This window comes from Danio aesculapii, chromosome 10 (genome assembly GCF_903798145.1).
Source record: "Danio aesculapii chromosome 10, fDanAes4.1, whole genome shotgun sequence".
Lineage (NCBI taxonomy): Eukaryota > Metazoa > Chordata > Actinopteri > Cypriniformes > Danionidae > Danio > Danio aesculapii.
In genome coordinates this window covers 14,763,634-14,782,721 of record NC_079444.1, presented here as the reverse complement: position 1 = coordinate 14,782,721, position 19,088 = coordinate 14,763,634, and the positions used below count along the sequence as shown (strand labels likewise).

Below are 19,088 nucleotides of genomic sequence, written 5' to 3'. Positions count from 1 at the left end.
TGAGTATTGTTGCTGACCATGTCCATCCCTTAATGACCATAGTGTACGCATCTTCTGATGGCTACTTCCAGCAGGATAACGTGCCATGTCATAAAGCGTGAATCAGACTGCATTCATTACATATAAACATGACAATAAATTCACTGTACTCAAATGGCTTCCCCAGTCACCAGACCTCAATCCAATAGAGCACCTTTGGAATGTGGTGGAACGGGAGATTCACATAATGGATGTGCAGTGAACAAATCTGAAGCAACTACATGATGCTATCATGTCAATATGGACCAAAATCTCTGAGTAATATTTCCAGTACCTTGTTGAATCTATGCTATGAAGAATTAAGGCTGTTCTGAAGGCAAAAAGGGGGTCCAACTCGGTACTAGTAAGGTGTACCTAAAGTGGTCTGTGAGTGTATCCTTGTTTGTTGAGTCACCTAAAATAAATTTTTACTTCTCAATTACTGCAATTCCATAAAAAAAAAAAAAGATTACAAACAACAAGATATTTTTTTATTCACAATATCACCTATACAGTACTAAATTTTTTAACATAAAATGTTTGTACTTTAAATTTAATAAGTGATGCACACTTTAAATACTTTTTGATTTAATGATTTATATATTTTTTGTGTTGTTGTAGTAACAACAATAATAATGGGGGTCGTAACTGGCTTTATGATATTTGTTCTGCCCTCACTTGTTCTGTGTCTCTCTTCCCAAAGTTAGACATACAGATAAACTCTTTCCAACACGTGTGGGAGAATGCTGCTTTATTCCATGCCACATTGAGTATGTTGAAACAGAGTGAAACTATGTAAAAAGATGTACATAAAATGAGCTAAAGTTATCCATGTACATAACAATAATATCTGAGATAGAATATAAATACAAACAGATAATAAACTTACAGACAATGCTTCTACAGATGATCACAGGATGAGAGGATTGTAAGTGACTTCTTGTAAGGTGTTCTTTTTTAAATGAGGCAATTAACTGATTCTAACTGTCAGAATGTTTCTATGGCAACAACAATTTAAAAGAAGCTAAATCACTAGGCAATAATTTATGGATTCTAAATACTAATATTTAGTAGATGATCCAGCACAATATTTTAAAAGGGAAGTGTTGTTGTCCGTAGTTCTCTTTCTGGTGTTAGTTCTCTCTGATGCATATATAATAAGAATAACCACTGTGATTTTTGCATGTGGTTTTAGTGCAGAAGTCTAAAGCTGCAGACATGCGCAGACGATCTCTTGCCAAACAGACAATCGAGGATCATCGCAGACGCTCTGTCAAAGCTCTTGAGAGAGGACGCGTGGCGGCCATGACAAAAGCCTTTGCCAACTCAAATCCAGCAACTCCACCTAAACCCAAACCCAGAAACACCAGCAATGCTATTAATCGGTGAGTCATGTCATATGGTTCACATCAGAGCCAGTGTTGTTCATAATAATAAAAGAAATATATAAATTCTCTAACTGGTGGGAGCAGATTGTTTTTACCTAATGTAGAATCCGTCACTTCAGGGTGACACACAAGTTTTTAAACTTGGAGAAGATCCTCCCACATGTTCTATTTGTAAAAGCATTATAACTATGTAGCATTTTCTATTCATTCTGTGAGGAATTTATTTTATACCGTTCATTCTTTTGAAACTTTTTTACACTGTAAACCAAGTACATTTTTAGAGTTTTTAGCAAAACATTTATTGTAAAACCTTAATATGATCCAGTATGACCCTACTATTATATTAGAGGGGCGCCCCACCCTCCCAACGGCTTTCTCCACCCCCCCCTTGAAGTCAAGTTAATCGTATTAAAAGCCAGATCACAACTTATTTTAATAAACAAGGTAAATAGCCGTATGTAGTATCTTATTCACTCAACAGCATGTGATTTCTGTCTATACATGGTTGCGCATTTACAAATTTCTCTCTGAATCGTGCACGGTGGATTTCCACATAGCCATTCTCTACTGTATGGGAATGAGAGTGCACGCTCAGTCAGGCCAAAGACGCACGTGCGGTCCCGTATATTATGCGTAGCCTACAGCAGCCACAACACAGGTAAATGATGCATGGGGGCGTGAGCGATGGATGTGCTCGTGTCATAGCAGCTAAAATATATATACAGATGCAGTGCGACCTGGTTATAAAGTCTTTTGTCGTGACTTGTGTGAGTGATGCTCTCTTTGTTACAAGTGTGGCCATTGTTTTCCATTGTTTTGAGCTGCTGTGACGCGAGTGGAATATTCGCCCCTATCTACTGTCTCATCCAACCTTATGACCTCTCCCGGACGCCCCGCCAGTCTCCAGCAAATATACTGTATACCGACTCCGTGAAATCTGTTAAAATAGCCGGAAATCATGGCGATGAGAGTGAATGAGCAAGAGAACAGATCGCGAGAGGCACAGTGACGTTGTAAACATTACATTTCTTAGATTGAATGGCTAGAGCGGTAAAGATATCGCGAGTGCAAATCCCTCTCTCTCTCTGTCATTGAGAGGTCTGCTGTCAATAGTTGGAGACGAGTAAAATATTTGAATAGTCTTGCATGTATTTAGGCCTTTTTACATATAACAACTGAAAGTTCTGTGTTTTTGACATTATCTTGGGCTAGGGCTTGGGTGTCCACATACAAGGACAGCACATTTTAGCTTAAGTGGCTATTTAAAGTACTTTGAATGTTTTATATTTTGTTACAGACATACAGTGTCATCCTGCAACTGTTTTGCAGCATATGAAATGTCCCAAACACTATTTTTAACTGTCCAAAATGGGAAAAAATAGTTTTTACTCTCTGATAGTCAAAGCAAGTTAAAAAAAAAAAATTTGTGTTATATATGCATTGTTTTATGTAAATTCGGACCATGAGTCCACATATATGGACATAATTTTTCTCTAAAAGTACATCGTATCAAAAAATGATACTTAGGTTTTTAGTCTAATTAGATTCTAATTAGCCCAAATAGCAAAGAGAAATAAAAAATGCATGTAAAAAAAACACCTTAAGAGGTTATTGCAAGTTCACTAAAAACTGGCTGGAATTATTAGATAAATAAAACTTAAAAATTATATTTTAACATGAATATTTAATAATATAACTTGTTATATAACTTGTAATATACTTATTGCAGTAAAAAGTAGTTTATAGGCCTTTTTTTTTTTTGTAAAGAAGTATTAGATTTATAGGTGTGCATTTTAACTTCTTATGCATCAAATGTGCGCACCAAACTTTTTATTGCTTGAGACATGTTGAATTCTTCTTTCATCATTTACAATGTTTCTAAATTACATCGTTTGTCATTTTTAAATTTTATACATTAATTTTAAGTAATGTAAAAGCTGCACACTTTGTGGATAAAAAAGATATACAAATAAATGTTAATTTTTAGCTTGTACGATTGTACAGTTCAAATAATTGTTCAGTTATTTACTGCTGTCATTAAAAGAAACAAATGAACACCATGACACGATGTGTTTGTGTCGGTGTCAGTCTGAACAGCCTCACTGCACTGTGCCGCACCCACAAATCCCCCCCATTACGACACCTAAAGTCACTGTTCAGATGTATTTCAAGACAAGTCAGGTTTTGTCATCTAACAGCTCTGTGTGTAGGACTAGGCTTTTATGCATCTCTTCCAAAAGAGTTTGATTTTGTTTTATGTTTGTTTGACAGTTGTAGGCTGTGAAATCTCTGAAATTATTCATTTTAGTGATATGCGACTGCAGAGTGTCAACTGTTTAGCCATTTGTTTATCTGAAAATAATTGCACAACTTAGAATGTTTTTCGACCAATTAGACACAAGGGTTCAAAAACCTCATAGTATACATTTTTATAATTAAAACTTTTACATTTGCTTTTTTACGAACAAATTAAAGTATTGAGATTTTCTGAAAAAAAGGCTTTTTTTTTTTAGGTTTTTGCAGTTGATCTGCTGTGTAAAACATATGCTGGCGGTTGGCGGTTCATTTCGCTGCGGCGATCCCAGATTAATAAAGAGACTAAGCCGAAAAGAAATTTAATGAATGAAGGGAATACGAGTTGACAAAGGCTATGCTTTGCTGTGCTGCCCAGCGATATTCATTGCACTGGTTTCACTTTCCCACCAATCATAGTTACTGCGTGGTCTGAAGTGGCTGATTAGAAACCCATTCTTTTCAATGGCTTGGCACTGTGTTGTTGCATCAAGCAAAGGCAAGAGCACCATGACTAGCTTGTGTGCGTGCTGCAGTCAAAGTTCAAAATAGCCCAATATTATGCTCTGTGGATATTTTGCTCATTAAAGAATTAATAAGTTAATAAATGGAGGACATCCAGGGCAGTTGTTTTTTTGCAGAAAATAGCCCTTCAGTCTTATACAGCTGCGTGTCAGGCTGACAATAAGCTTTTTTGGCTTTATACTGTGACAACAATAGCCTGGATGTACTTGATCCCTAACATGAACCACACATGCTCACTGGAAAAGCAATGTTTGCTTAAATAGTGCACCATCAAGATATTTTCATGTAGTATACTTGTTCCTGCTGCTTGCAATAGTGCTACTGTGATGCAACACTAGTCAAATGACATCTTTTGACTGGTTTTCTGCCAGTAAAATATGGTTATTTTGTAAGTTATGAGTTAAAATGAAAAAATCTTACAATATTACTTTATTTAATAAAATAATAAATAATTATTACAAAGCAGTTTTGGTTTTAGTTTTTAGCCAAGTGCATCCAGAATTTTTGGTTTCTGTTTTAGCCCAGAGTTTTAATTTCGATGCGTCCTTAATAGGAAATTTGTTTTATTTTCTGTTAGAATTTCATCAAGCTAAAAAAAACCTTAACAAGTTGTCATGATGAGTTTTCTGTGCTCTATAGCTGAAGTTCATGCATTTATGATGTTCTTGCATAGTGAGACAACACCTGCTTCTACATGTCATCAGCATGGACTGTGAACTACATATTGTTTTCTTGCTATTCTCTTCTGGAAATACTGGTATTGCTCGCTCTTGACATTTATTGTACTTCATTAATAGTAATTATGCAAAGTAATATACCTTATTCATGCTCAGTCATGTTTTGACAACTGCACAAAGGCTAGATGTAGGTCATGAGCTGTGCCAGAGAGAATCTGTGGACTTTTTTTTAATGATTTGTGAGTATAGAAGTTGAAAACTTAACACACAAAATAAAAATAAAAACATGTATTTATTTGTTTATAATGCAAATTCAGTTAGCACATGATACATCCACTAAAAGACATAGAAAATATTACTTTACAAATTGTTTTGTATTGCATATTATTCATCAATATTACTTTAAAATAAAAACTGCATAATATATACACACATTTACATACAGTTGAAGTCTAAATTATTATCCCCCGTTTATTTTTTCCCTCAATTTCTGTTTAACAGAGAGATTTTTTTTTCAACACATTTCTAAACATAACAGTTTTAATAACTCATTTCTAATAACTGATTTATTTGATCTTTGCCATGATGACAGTACATAATATTTTACTAGATATTTTTCAAGACAATTCTATACAGCTTAAAGTGACATTTAAAGGCCTAACTAGGTTAATTAGGTTAACTAGGCAGGTAAGGGTAATTAGGCAAGTTATTGAATAACGATGGTTTGTTCTGTAGACCATCGAAAAAATATATAGCTTAAAGGGGCTAATAATTTTAACCTTAAAATAGTTTTTAAAAAATTTAAAACTTCTTTTATACTAGCTGAAATAAAACAAATAAGATTTTCTCCAGAAGAAAAAATATTATCAGACATACTGTGAAAATTTCCTTCCTCTGTTAAACGTCATTTGAGAAATATTTAAAGAAGAAAAAAAAATTGAAAGGGGGGCTAATAATTCTGACTTCAACTGTAAGCACATAAATAGATTGAATGACAGGCTCAAAATTGTGCAGAAATCTGCAGTTTTCTGTGGATTTCTGCAGGCACAGATTCCATGTGGGCTTCGATGTGAGACTCTTGTGCGTCATGCATAATGTTTACATGGAATCAACAAAAAAGGTCTCCCTTTTCACAGCCATGGATCAACAGTTGTTTTCTTTCAGACATGCAAATATAAATGAACAGTATGTGTTGTGAATAAGGTATTTACATAACACATAATTTTCATATTAGCTCTATTATGCCTGTTTCTTCAAAACTAACATGAATGCATCAAAATGCATGCATGTAACCACAGTCTTATTAAACCAAGAAGGCCTGTGATTATTTGATTTGGCAAAAATTCTGAAATAAGTTATATTAATGTCTATGCCATCTACAGTACATGATGTAATTTAATATATACAAATTCTTGTTTGTTAGTATATCCACTATATACAGGCCCGTAGCCAGGGGGAGGGGTTTGGGTGGTTCGGAAGACCCACCCCCACACTGACAAGGGTTCAGAATTTGTCCCATACATGAGCTTATTTGTCCTATTTTAATTGCTATACCATAAATCAGGGATTTTCAAACTGTGGGGTGCGCCCCAACAGGGGGGCACCAGCACCTATTAAAGGGGGCACGAGACATGTATGTACTCGAGTAAATTATGATGGCGATTTTTATGTGTTCACTACAGTGAATCTGATTAATGTTAGCTTCACATCTAACTATCAGGCACCTATAGAGTTAATGCATTCGAGTAAAATATATGCAAATAATGGACCGGTTGCTTTTTAAAATTAATGAATATAGTGAATTAATATAAACCGGTGAGCCGTCTGACAAAAAAGTGCCCTTCTGAATCAAATCAGCAGGATGCCCTTCTGGATCTTTTGCTTACTTTGAAGACACTACTGACTTTGTTTACATGGACATCTATAATCTAGTTATTTGCCTCAATAGACAATATAATTATGGTGTTTACGTGAAGTGCTATCATGAAGAGTTTCATGTAATTTTTTTTCTTGTAACTTTCACTCATGAAAATTTCATTCATGTCCCAGTGACAAACCGGGGTATTAGACGCAAATAAGGAGTAGGGACTGGTGGAAGAGTGTTATGGAATTTAATTACGCATGCCGAATGAAAAGAAAAAAACGTTCACGTTTCACGGTGTGTGTGTCTGCGGTCCTTTATTGACAGACACGTGTGTGGATATTGTCAGAAAATATGGCAATGTACTACATGACGGTTTGATTTTGGTGTTTACTTCAATAATGCCACTAAAATATGCATACTCCACGTCTTCCATTTTTGTTTAGTTCAGTTATGACTTTAGTCGGATTAAGGTAATCAAAAATCGTTGTTCACATGGTGACTCTTAATCAAAGTATTGTCTTAATTGTATTAAAACCAATATTAAAGTATTGATGTCCATGTATACGTACTCAATGTTCCACTCAACCACATCGTCAGGGCTCTGTGAACTTGGCTTTGCGGCATTTTCTGTATGTACTTGTATCAAAAGCAAGTAGGCTATGGCTTACACTTATTGACAATGGAAGATGATTTGCGATTAGTCATGTCAGGAATCCAGCTATGTTGTCCTCACAGAAACAGGCTCAGCCATCACACTATTTATTTTTGATGATTAAAGTTATGCACTTTAAACGCAGCTAGAAATATGTGAATGATGCTTGCACATGCATTATTTTTTGGCTCTGTGGAGGGGGGCACGAGTGTAATTGGCCAAACTTGGGGGGGCATAAATAGTAAAAATAGCCCTTCGAGGATGGTTTTAAGACCAAGTAGAATTCTCTGTTGGGTGTTTCTTTGGTGTGAGTTCAGCTAATTAGTTTTGGCCAGTGCACACAATTTATTTTTCATAAGTTCAACATCCAGCTGTGCAAGAAAACATACAATTTGACATAAGAGAAGTCATCTTTCACTACATCTTTTGTATTGTTTTTAACTATAGAAAACATTGTACAAGTTACTTTTTTTAAGTCTTAGACCTTATTCTTGAAACAAAAAAGACCAAAGAAAGGTGTGAAGCACCAATAGCGATCGATATTAAAATAAATTTGAATACTATTTTAGCTATTGTTGTTATCCATAAATTTTCAAATGTACTTTTTTGGTTATGATTACCATCCAACAATCTATTTTAGCTAAAATAGTGCTAAAAATGTCACTAAAATGCAGTATTTAAATCTCATTATTAAATAGTAGCCTAAATGAGGCCTATAACTGCAAAAAGGTCCACTTTTTGAGAAAAAAAGAATCACCCCATTCAACAAGCTGGCTACGGGCCTATTACACCTGTGGTGGTAAAGCTACATTTTCAGGCAAATAATTAAAGTCAAAAAAGGAGATTTTATCCTTTTGGAATATATCAAACAGGCATGGCCTTTTTTTTTTGTGCAAATCATTTAAACCAAAACTGTTATTGTCTTTGTGTAAACTACAGAAATGTGAGGGTTTTTTTTGTTTGTTTTGCTGGATTATTGGGATAATTTTTAAAAAACCATCAGACCATTTGGTGTGCGTATTAATCCACATTTACAAAACTTGAACATAAACCTGGACATTTAAACAAGTTAAACACACTTCTTCAGCTCCCTGCCTCATTGGAAATTAAAGAAGCCCATAATCGATATGGATTTAGGACATCTGAGGAAAGGAGCAAGTCATGCTAATGTTTATGGACAACAATATCTGGATATTAGAAGCCAATATTCTCTACATTCACCAATTTTTACAGATGGTTCAAAAGTGGAACATGGCATAGCAGCTGCAATGGTGACTGAACAACAACATTAAGGAATCAGTCTGCCTAAAGATTGTTCAATATTCACAGCTGAAGCCTGTGCTTTACTTAGCTTTGGAATATATAGAAAATGTCCAACAAAAGAACTTTTTACAGACTCCAAATCATGCCTCCAAGTGATGGATTCTTTAAAAAATGATCACCCTTTAATTTGATAGTATTTTAACCAGAGTTCACCATCTACAAAATCAGTTTTATCACATAATTTTTTGCAGGGTTCCAGGGCATGTTGGGCTTTCAGGAAATGAGCGAGCTGATGCAGCTGCTAAGGTCGCTTTGAAGCAAGTGGTGAACAAATGCCAAATTCCACATTCAGAGATGAAACCTTTCATCAACGTTTACATTTTAAACAAGTGCCAAGAGGAGTGGGATCCATTGGAAAATAATAAACCGTATGAAATACAACCTGAAATCTCAAACAGAGTTTTAAGACATTTTAAGACTAGATTTGATTGAAGTGATTTTTACCAGATGTCGTATTGGACATACAAGATTAACCCATGCCTTTTTGCTTAAAAATTCAAGACACAATGGAGTACTTTTTTTTTTTTTAACATTTTAACAGATTTGTGTGTGTTGAGCATCAGTTAAAACGACGTTAGCACCTCACAGCTTTAATTGTGGGGAAAACTGGATAATTTGAAGCTTCTGTCAGCTAATTTCATGTTCCAGGTTTAAAATATTTTGGGGGCGGGATCAAAATCTGTGATGTAGCGCAAATCTGCAAGTGGAGCGATGGCGCATCTGTTTCTCATTATTATTCATAGCGGAGTTTTCTTATCCTATGAGAAGACTCTGGTTCTTAATTATTCATTAGAGCACATGCTTTCCGAATGCCAGGCAGACCTGCCAAGCTGTGACCCAATGACTGCGTGAGACCATGTCTGCACAGCACAGGTCGTATCTTTTTGTTTCCGTGATTTACAGGGTTTGTTGCATGTTTTTCCCCGCGATGCTGTCAGGTTCAATGCAGCAAAGCTGTTGGTTTGCAGCAATCATTTTTGTCAGGAGAGCTTTACGAGAATTGGAGAATGGCAGACTTTTTTATCAGTTGAGTTTGTTACCATTCAGACACCGCCTATATCCATGCTGCTGTGTTAGCACTATGTTTAAAATCCTCCAGATTGCCGGCAGGGTTAATAGTTGGAATAGACAGGGAAAGAGATCTGCTGCACTGCTATCCACTGTGTCTGCATTCAAACCCGGGGATTGAGGAGGAGAGAAGTCCTCCTCATTTATAGTGTTTATATAAACACGATTATCTTTATAATGATATAACAAATTGTGGTTATGTGTATATGAAATTACGAATAACAAATGTAGCAGGGCATTAAATTAATTATTGTTTGCTTCTTTGCATTTTAACTTTGTAAGCTATAAAATCATGCATCTCCTCGTGGTTTGTCTCATTTTGTAAGCCAACTGACAACAGTTGTTCACTCCCCTCTTTTTCCCCTGCTCTGCCGATAACGCCCACTCCTCCCTCTTCTTGCTGAGGTCCACGCCCATCTTGGAGCATTTTTGGAAAAAATTCTGAGGTAGACGTGAACTGAAAGAGGGGGGTTTCATGGCCTTTTAAAGATGAAGATGTTTGTACTGCACAACTCATCTTACTGTAAAACACATTTAACTGGACTGTCTTGCTTTTAATGATTCCAGAAGGCTTTTTTACTAAATGAACTCTAAGGACATGTTTAACAAAGTGACCGCATGCATTAACACTAAAATCTTAATTTATGTATTCATTCAATTATTATTAGTATTTCAATTATTATTGAAATGTTATTGCCATGAAAATAGCCTTGCTTGCTAAAAAAAATACATTACATTACATTGGGATAATTTTGATCAAATTAATTTATTGTGGACTTTATTACAAAAATGTTGAAACTAGTTTTGCTGTTTAGTTTTTTTGTGGACGCCATTCATTTTTTGCAGGATTCTTCTACCAATAATGCTCAACAGAACAACATTTACTTGAATTAAAAAAGTTTGGAATGTCACAGGTTTGTTTAATTGTTTATGTACTTTTAATTATCAGCATTGAGAGAGTATTTAGATTTAAAACCTTGCAGTATACTTGGAATTTTTTCTGTATTTAATATAAATAAACATATAAAAGGGTATACTAATCTATTTAATAATCAGTGATCTAAGTACACTCTGGTAAAATGGGGTAAACAAATCTCTATCTCTACATATCTTTCTAGTGCTAATAATAGAGATATATTCATCAAATCTCTATGTCACTTCTTTTCATTCAAGACTCATTCATCTCAGGAATGTGGTACTGCAGGCTGTGTAATTATGTGCTTTGACACAGATTTCCCCTCAACGCATCATCTGTTATGCAAAACCACTGCTAGTTCTCCTGTTATGTACAGTAAAGATGTTTAACAGACCAAATATGAACTGAATGTGGAGAACAAAGTCTCAGTCTGGTTACAGGAAATATCTTTACATGGCTTCATGGTTGATGATCTGGGATTTGATCCAGTTTGTCTCTTCTGTTCTGTCTGGCAGGAAGGGCGGTATGCGGCGCTCACTGTCAACTTCCAGTCGAGAGCATATTATTCGCTGGTTCAAGGAGGAACAGTTGCCTCTTAGAGCAGGATTTGAGCGTGATCAGAGCCGAATCGCCAGATGGTTTCACGGTGAGGAACAATATAGCTAAAATCCAAGGCATAGTTTACCCCAAAAAAATGAAATTCTGCCATCATTTACTCACCTCTGACTTATGTTTAACACAAAGGAATATATTTTGAAGAATGTTGGAAACACGTAACCTTGGATAATATTTGCTTTTCCTACTATGGAATTAAATTTTTTTAACATTTTTCAAAATATCTTCTTTTGTGTTCAACAGAATGATAAAACTGAAACAAGTTTCTGCAGTCCTTACTCAATTATAAATAAATGAAAAGCTACAAATCAAGAACAAGAAGGTAAATGACTAAATTTAGCACAAATGAAAAATAATTGGGAGTATAAGCCACATCAAAGAAATTAGCAAAACAGAACAATACATAATGCTGCCCACCAAACAACTTTGTTTAATAGATATCTCATAGACATGTAAATTGAAGGTCTTGGCTAAAACGTGCAAAATTTGGGCTGTCATTGAAAATTTAATAAACATCTAACAATAGCCCAAAACTAGACTAGTCATCAAATAGACAGACTTCACATAGTCATTCTTTCCTGTGCATTTGATGACTAGTGTAGTTTTGGGTTATTCTTAGATGTCTTTTAGATTTAGCCTTTGATTTGGATTCTGTGTACCTCTTTTTTTCCCCACATGACATATAAAATTTAAGGACATCAGATATTATCTATGGAAAACATGCTGAAATTCATTTTGGAAACAAGTTGAGTAGAAAAAACACAGAAAATGCTTAAACTAGACTGCTATCCAGCGGTGCGTTTCCCAAACAATGACATAACACATGGCTGAACTATCATATACATGATGAGTGTTCCCCAAAACCATAGTTTCTTTGTCGAAGATCCATCGTTTGAACCACGTTAGTTGTAATGTAAAGCCTCCATAATGACGCTCTAAACGGGGTGGTAACAACTTTTTTGGAGAAAATGCCCATAATTGTTTGTATAAAGTGATATTGTTTTACACACACACACGTACTTTTAAAAAATCCAATATTAGGTTTAGTAAGAACATGCACTCATTTTCTATATTAATTGAAATGTACTGTTGAAGTCAGAATTATTAGCCCCGCTTTTAATTTTAATTTAATTTTAATCAGCCAATGAGGGCAAAGGGGCAGTGGCTATAGCCACCGGGCCACCCCCCTGTGCACGGCCCTGCTTATTTGTTTTTTTCCACTAGAATAAAAGCAGTTTTTTATTTTTCAATAGCCAATTTAAGGTCAAAATTATTAGCCCGTTTAAGCTATATATTTTTTCGATAGTCTACAGTTATACAATAGTCTATATAGTTACACAATAACTTGTCTAATTACCCTAACCTGCTTAGTAACCTAATTAACCCAGTTATGCCTTTAAATGTCACTTTAAGCTGTATATAAGTGTCTTGAAAAATATCTAGTACTGTCATCATGGCAAAGATAAAATAAATCAGTTATTAGAAATGAGTTATTAAATGAGTTATGTGTAGAAATGTGTAGAAAAAATCTTCTCTCTGTTAAACAGAAATTGGGGAAAAAATAAACAGGGGGGCTAATAATTCAGGAGGACTAATAATTCTGACTTCAACTGTATGTAAATGTCACATATAGCCAATGTTTCCTTTACAAAAATTGAGAATATCCCATATTCTTTGCTAAAACATAAAAGCACTTGGCTAACACTATAATCTTATAAATAAATCATGTAAATTGTTTATGGTTGTAATTTACAGTAGGCTATTAAGAAAAGTCATAATAATAATAATAATAATTATTATTATTATTATTATTATTATTATTATCATTAAGTAGGATATTGTTTATTTATTTTTATTTTTTTATATTTTGAAAAGTGTAGTTTTACAACTGACACATTCAAACCACTGCAGAAATGTTCTAACCACTAGGCCCATGTCATATACAGTAGGCTACAGACATTTCTTAATAAATAACCTACTATAAATTAAAAGTATTAATGTTTGCATATTTTTGTTTACACAAGCTTTGGAGACATAACGTAAATTCCGATTTTAAATAATAAGTCATCTATAGTTTTTTTGTGTGTGTGTATATATATATATATATATATATATATATATATATATATATATATATATATATATATATATATATATATATATATATATATATATATATATATATATATATATATATATATATATATATATATATATATATATATATATATATATCTATCTATCTATCTATCTATCTATCTATCTATCTATCTATCTATCTATCTATCTATCTATCTATCTATCTATCTATCTATCTATCTATCTATCTATCTATCTATCTATATACACACACACACACAAAAAAACACACAAAAAATATATATACTTGCAAGATAAAGGAAAGTTATGCAAACAAAAAGTATTGAGCAAAAAATAAATAAATAAATGCAAATCTCAAAAATCGCAAAGCGAAAATTTATTTTTGAGAAATACAAATAAATTTTGCTGACAAAAATAAAGAACTGCAAAGGGGAAATTTAGTTTTGAGAAATAAATGAAATGTGCAAACAAAAAAGCAACAAAAAAAGAATTTGGAAAAAAAAAAAAAAAAAATCTGGCAGTGCAATTAAAAAAAACTATATATATTTGCAAAACATCTTTTTATAATATTGACTTTTACAGAAATGTAATGTTCGTTTTGATTTACTTTTTATTCAACAATAAGTTTGCGATGCTGTTTTCTTTTTGCACTTCATATTTCTGCTCGTTTCACTTTGTGGCCCTGATTTGACAAGGGGGCTACTATCAACTAACTATCAGTTACACATACCTGACCTTCTCTCGTGTGCCTCTGCTCAGCCATGCTTCTGCTTCTTCTCCTTTCAAAGTTTTATGGCAGTTGGCAAGCAAATGATGACGTTGCTTAAATTGGAGGCAGGTCCAGGCCTGCATAGATGCCCAAGTTCCCTTGACTCTGTCCCCTTGTCAAATCAGGGCCACAAAGTGAAACGCGAAACGTGAAAAAGCATCGCAAACTCACGATTGAATAAAAAACAAATCAAAATGAGTATTGCAATTGTTTTGTAAAGTCAATGCTATAAAAATGTTTTGCAAATATACATATATACGTTTTTTTTTTTTTATTGCAAATATATATATAGTATAGCTTAGTCCCTTTATTAATCCAGGGTCGCCACAGCTGAATGAACCGCTAACTTATCCAGCACGTTTTACGCTGCAGATGCCCTTCCAGCTGCAACCCATCACTGGGAAACACACATACACACTCAATCACACACATACACTACGGCCAATTTAGTCTACCCAATTCACCTATACCACATGTTTTTGGACTTGTGGGGGAAACCGGAGCACCCGGAGGAAACCCAAGCAAAGACGGGCAAAACATGCAAACTCCACACAGAAATGCAAACTGAAAAATCTCTGAAAACTGGACTGACACAGTTTCAATTTACTATAATCTACTATGTTAAGCTGCTTTGACACAATCTACATTGTAAAAGCGCTATACAAATAAAGGTGAATTGAATTTGGATTGTTCAGTTTCAATCCCATGCAATCTAAATTTCTGAATTCTTTCCAAACAGAGCTATTGAATTAATCTACATCAAGTTAATACAGTATATAGAGATGTCCTACAACCGTTAACAAATATAATCTGATTTTATCTGCAGGTATAATCTCCCGTGAGCAGGCAGAGGAACTGCTGAGCGGTGGTGAGCCTGGGCTCTTCCTGGTGCGCGTCAGTGAGAGGATCTTTGGATATGTACTTTCCTACCGATTCAAAGATGGAATCAAACACTTGCTGATTGACTCCACGGAGAACTGCTACATGCTGCTGGGAGACCAGATCAAATTCAGCACCCTCAGTGAACTAGTGGAGTATCATCAGGTAATGTTGCTGTACCAATACAATCTCATGGTAATTCGTAACTTTTTGATTTAGTGACTAATTTGTATGAATTTGTTTGATCTCGTTCGTACAGTTTACAGAGCCCCTAGCTTTTTTGCGCTTTTTGTAATTTTTTTCTAAATAAAAATGACAGATTTTGTGGAGGTAATTCCCAGAAATTTGCAGACAATTTTGTGATATATATATATATATAATATATATTAATTATATATTATTTACCAATATGGTAAATAAGATTATATATATATATATATATATATATATATATATATATATATATATATATATATATATATATATATATATATATATATATATATATATAATCTTATTTACCATATTGGCTAGCCTGCAATAGGTGTGCAATCTGACACAATGACAAGGACACAAAACATAAAAATAAGCTTCTTTATTTTGGTATCTTATCAAAACAAGATCTAAAAAACGATATTAAATGGTAAGGATTAAGCCAAAGAGAGGCTGTATAATTTTATAACTTTATAATAACGTTTTTTCTCTCTCTCAGATTTTGCTCCCCGAAGCATCTGACGTACCTCACTCAAGAAATGCATTAGGGCTTGTCCTACCATAATACACCTAAAACACGGATTGGCATAAAACTTGTTGCAGGGAAAGACTTAAACGAAATCACTTATCGATTTCAAGAACACTATAATACCAGCCATGCGTGTAAAGCACAAATAATTTTCTTCAGTTCATGTCACGTCCAGCGGCCGTCATCCTTCAACCAATCTCCACCATTGTTAGCTGCTTGCTTTTCTGTCTGTTCCACTACTCCATTTGTTTGATGTTTGCTCACTTTTTTGCAGCCTGAAGTGCATCAAACGAACAAAACGCCCAATTTGCATCACAGGATGCCTAATCGCATCTTTGGTATGCCTTCACATGTAAATCACCCGCGCTTCATCCACGTCTGCTTACTGCACAGGCTGCAAAACACCCTCTCTCAATCATGTAATGTAATGATTGTGAGGGCGCAGGTGAGACATCATTTTTCGAGAGACACTCAAATACATTATGTGCGCTGCGTATGCAACCAAGTGTATCTATCTGCCGACTGCAAGACGGGGGCGTAAGATGAAAGAGCGTAACTTGTAGTAAGTTAGAGGCGTAGCTTGATGTTTACTTGATGTTAACCAACAGATGTTGTTGGCAAGATGGCAGAAATACTTACCAGAGAACATTTTCGCCAAACGTTTTTTATGAGTTTTCTCCAAATATATCCACAACCAAGTCATTTGATATATTATTATATTCATCCATTTAACAACTCATGCAACTCCTCTCGCTGACTTCATCTGTTTTGTCATGACCGTGGATGCAAAAAACAGTACAATGGCGAGCAAATCAAGTTGGGTTTAGGTTTAGGGAAGGTGTAGACATTAATAACTGTGGTGGTTGGGTTTAGGGTTAGGAAAGGTGTAGACGTTAATTACTGTGATGGTTGGGTTTTGGTTTGGGAAGGTGTAGACGTTCATAACTGTGATGGTTGGGTTAAGGGTTGGGGTTGGTGTAGACATTAATAACTATGATGGTTGGGTTTAGGTTTAGGGAAGGTGTACAGCAGTATAAAACCTATGACTGGTGAGAAAACTTATTTCTGTAATTGTGTACCTGGGTCTCCACTTTTGCCATGGCCTCTTTTGGCTTTAACAAACGTATCCTCAGGTTTTTCCAAACCTTTTAACTTTCCTCCTTTCCCACTGCTGTTGCAATTTCTAGCCAAGAATAATTGGTCATTTGGTTATCTTTATGATCACGGATCATGAAGTTGTCTGTACAGGTGTACTGTTTCAGACAAAATCTCTTCAAAGTGTTTCATATTCAACTCAAAACAGTTGCGCCGCCACGCAAACTTCGCTCGAGTCTCATAAAAATCATGAGGTCCGCTGGCCAAAATCATGTTGTGTGCACCCAAAGTGAACCTCCGCAAACTCCGCGATGACGTCACATTTGCCACATGCACTTAAGCTAACTAGCGGACGCGTCGAGTATAAACCAGGCTTAAGGCACCTTCATGTTACGCCCCTGTCTTGCAGACCGCAGACAGACCCTACTCTATGCAATGTCTTTAAGTCATGTAAAATATTGCAAACTGAAATAAATACATTTTGATTATATGGTGTGGAATGGGATGTTTTATGAGATTATTTACTTTTTGTGATTAGTTAGTTAATTAATTAATTGAATTGTGCAGGGTCGAAAAAATTTGCACCTTTTTGTTGGGGTTTGGTGGTTTAAAATGGTACATTTCCACACGACTGAACTCCTACATATGAATTAGCCACTAAACTGACAAGACGTAAAATACTTGTGTTTCCTCGTGAGATCAGGCTGGCTGTACCGCAGCTCTGTTCCACACTCCTGTGGAAGTGTGCTAACGTGGGAAAGAACTTTATGAAACTGAGTTTAGACTTTATTTCATCAGGCGCACACTTTCTGGTTGTGCAGTTTTCAGGTGTGCAGTGTTTTCAGTGGTTTGTACTGTTAATGGACCACATGTCAGCTGAAGAATTTCTAATGAAAGTTTTGTGTTTTTAAAATGAAGTTATCTAAGATCTTTACGCTGATCACGACGTTGATAAGTACGTCTATCCCTCATTTTCATCTTCTATCTTCATCATTCTTCATTCCAATGCGTGCGATTTACTGACTTCAAACCGAACATCTGAATGGTGAAGAAAGGTGATTTAAGTGACTTTGAAGTTGGCATGGCAATGGTGTCAAATAAGCTGGTCTGAGAATATCATAACATGCTTATCTATGTTGTTTTATCAATATATGTTAAACGAGGTTCTATCTGATTATCCTAAATGTGACAGTCCATGTAAAACAGATGTTGCTGAGACTTTTATTCAGTATGTTGATGTACTTCCAAAATGAAAAGTATTAATTAGTGGATAGGGCTTTCTTTTTTCTTCCTTCCCTTCCCTTCATCCTTCATTTTTCCCTTCCTTCCTTCGTTCTTCTCTTTCTTCCATTTGTTCCTTCCTTCATTCTTTCTTTCCTTCCTTCGCTCTTCCCTTCCTTTCTTTCTTCCTTCCTTCCTTCCTTTATTCTTCCCTTACCTACTTCCATTCCTTCCTTCCTTTGTTCTTCCGTTTGTTCCTTCCTTTGTTTTTCCCTTCCTTCCTTCCTTCCTTCGTTCTTCCCTTCCTTCCTTCCTTCCTTCCTTCCTTCGTTCTTCTCTTTCTTACTTGCTTCCGTTCCTTCCCTTCCTCCCTTTCTTCCTTCCTTACTTTCAGTTCTTCCTTGAATCCTTCCTCCATTCATGTGGTCCTTCCTTCATTAGTTTGTTCCTTCCTTCCTTCATTCAGTCCTTCCTTTCATTCTTTGTTTGGCCTTTTATTCATTCAGCCTTTCCTTTTATTCTTCATTCGTTCCATTTAGTTATTGTTTAAAGCTGTTTGGTGATTTCAGTCATCATATAGTCGACATCCTTCATTTTCTCATCAGTGACATCCAGTCTATAAACAGTCATTGCATGTAAAGTTAAAAAGGTTCATTATGATGCGATTTACTTTCTATGTGCGATTTGATTAGACTGGAATCGCAGGACTGATTTTTTTCTACTTTAGCCAATCCCCATAGACAAGAAATATTACAGTAGTGACTGCAGTTTGAAGTAGTGGAGTAAAAGTACCAAAGTAAAAGGGGCATAACTTAAAGTTATGGAGCCATGTTAGAACTATGTTGTCGGCTAGATGGTGCTCTACATCAGTTATTAACATCTACACCTACCCCGACCATCACAGTAATTAACGTCTACACCTTCCGATGAACGCTGGACGTCCA

The 19,088-nt window shown here is 35.1% G+C and overlaps 1 protein-coding gene across 3 annotated transcripts in view; it reads left to right on the top strand.

Annotated features, from left to right (window-relative positions):
* The window catches only part of sh2d4a (SH2 domain containing 4A), a 40,822-nt gene that overhangs the window by 13,594 nt on the left and 8,140 nt on the right, over window positions 1-19,088 (top strand). For 2 of the 3 annotated variants that reach the window (XM_056466341.1, XM_056466339.1), the window contains exons 6-8: window positions 1,214-1,403; window positions 11,239-11,369; window positions 15,034-15,251. In XM_056466341.1, coding sequence (XP_056322316.1) covers window positions 1,214-1,403; window positions 11,239-11,369; window positions 15,034-15,251 — 539 coding nt within the window. Of the gene's footprint in view, window positions 1-1,213; window positions 1,404-11,238; window positions 11,370-15,033; window positions 15,252-15,798; window positions 17,366-19,088 lie in introns of those variants that run through there. The other variant, XM_056466342.1, reaches the window with a different exon arrangement.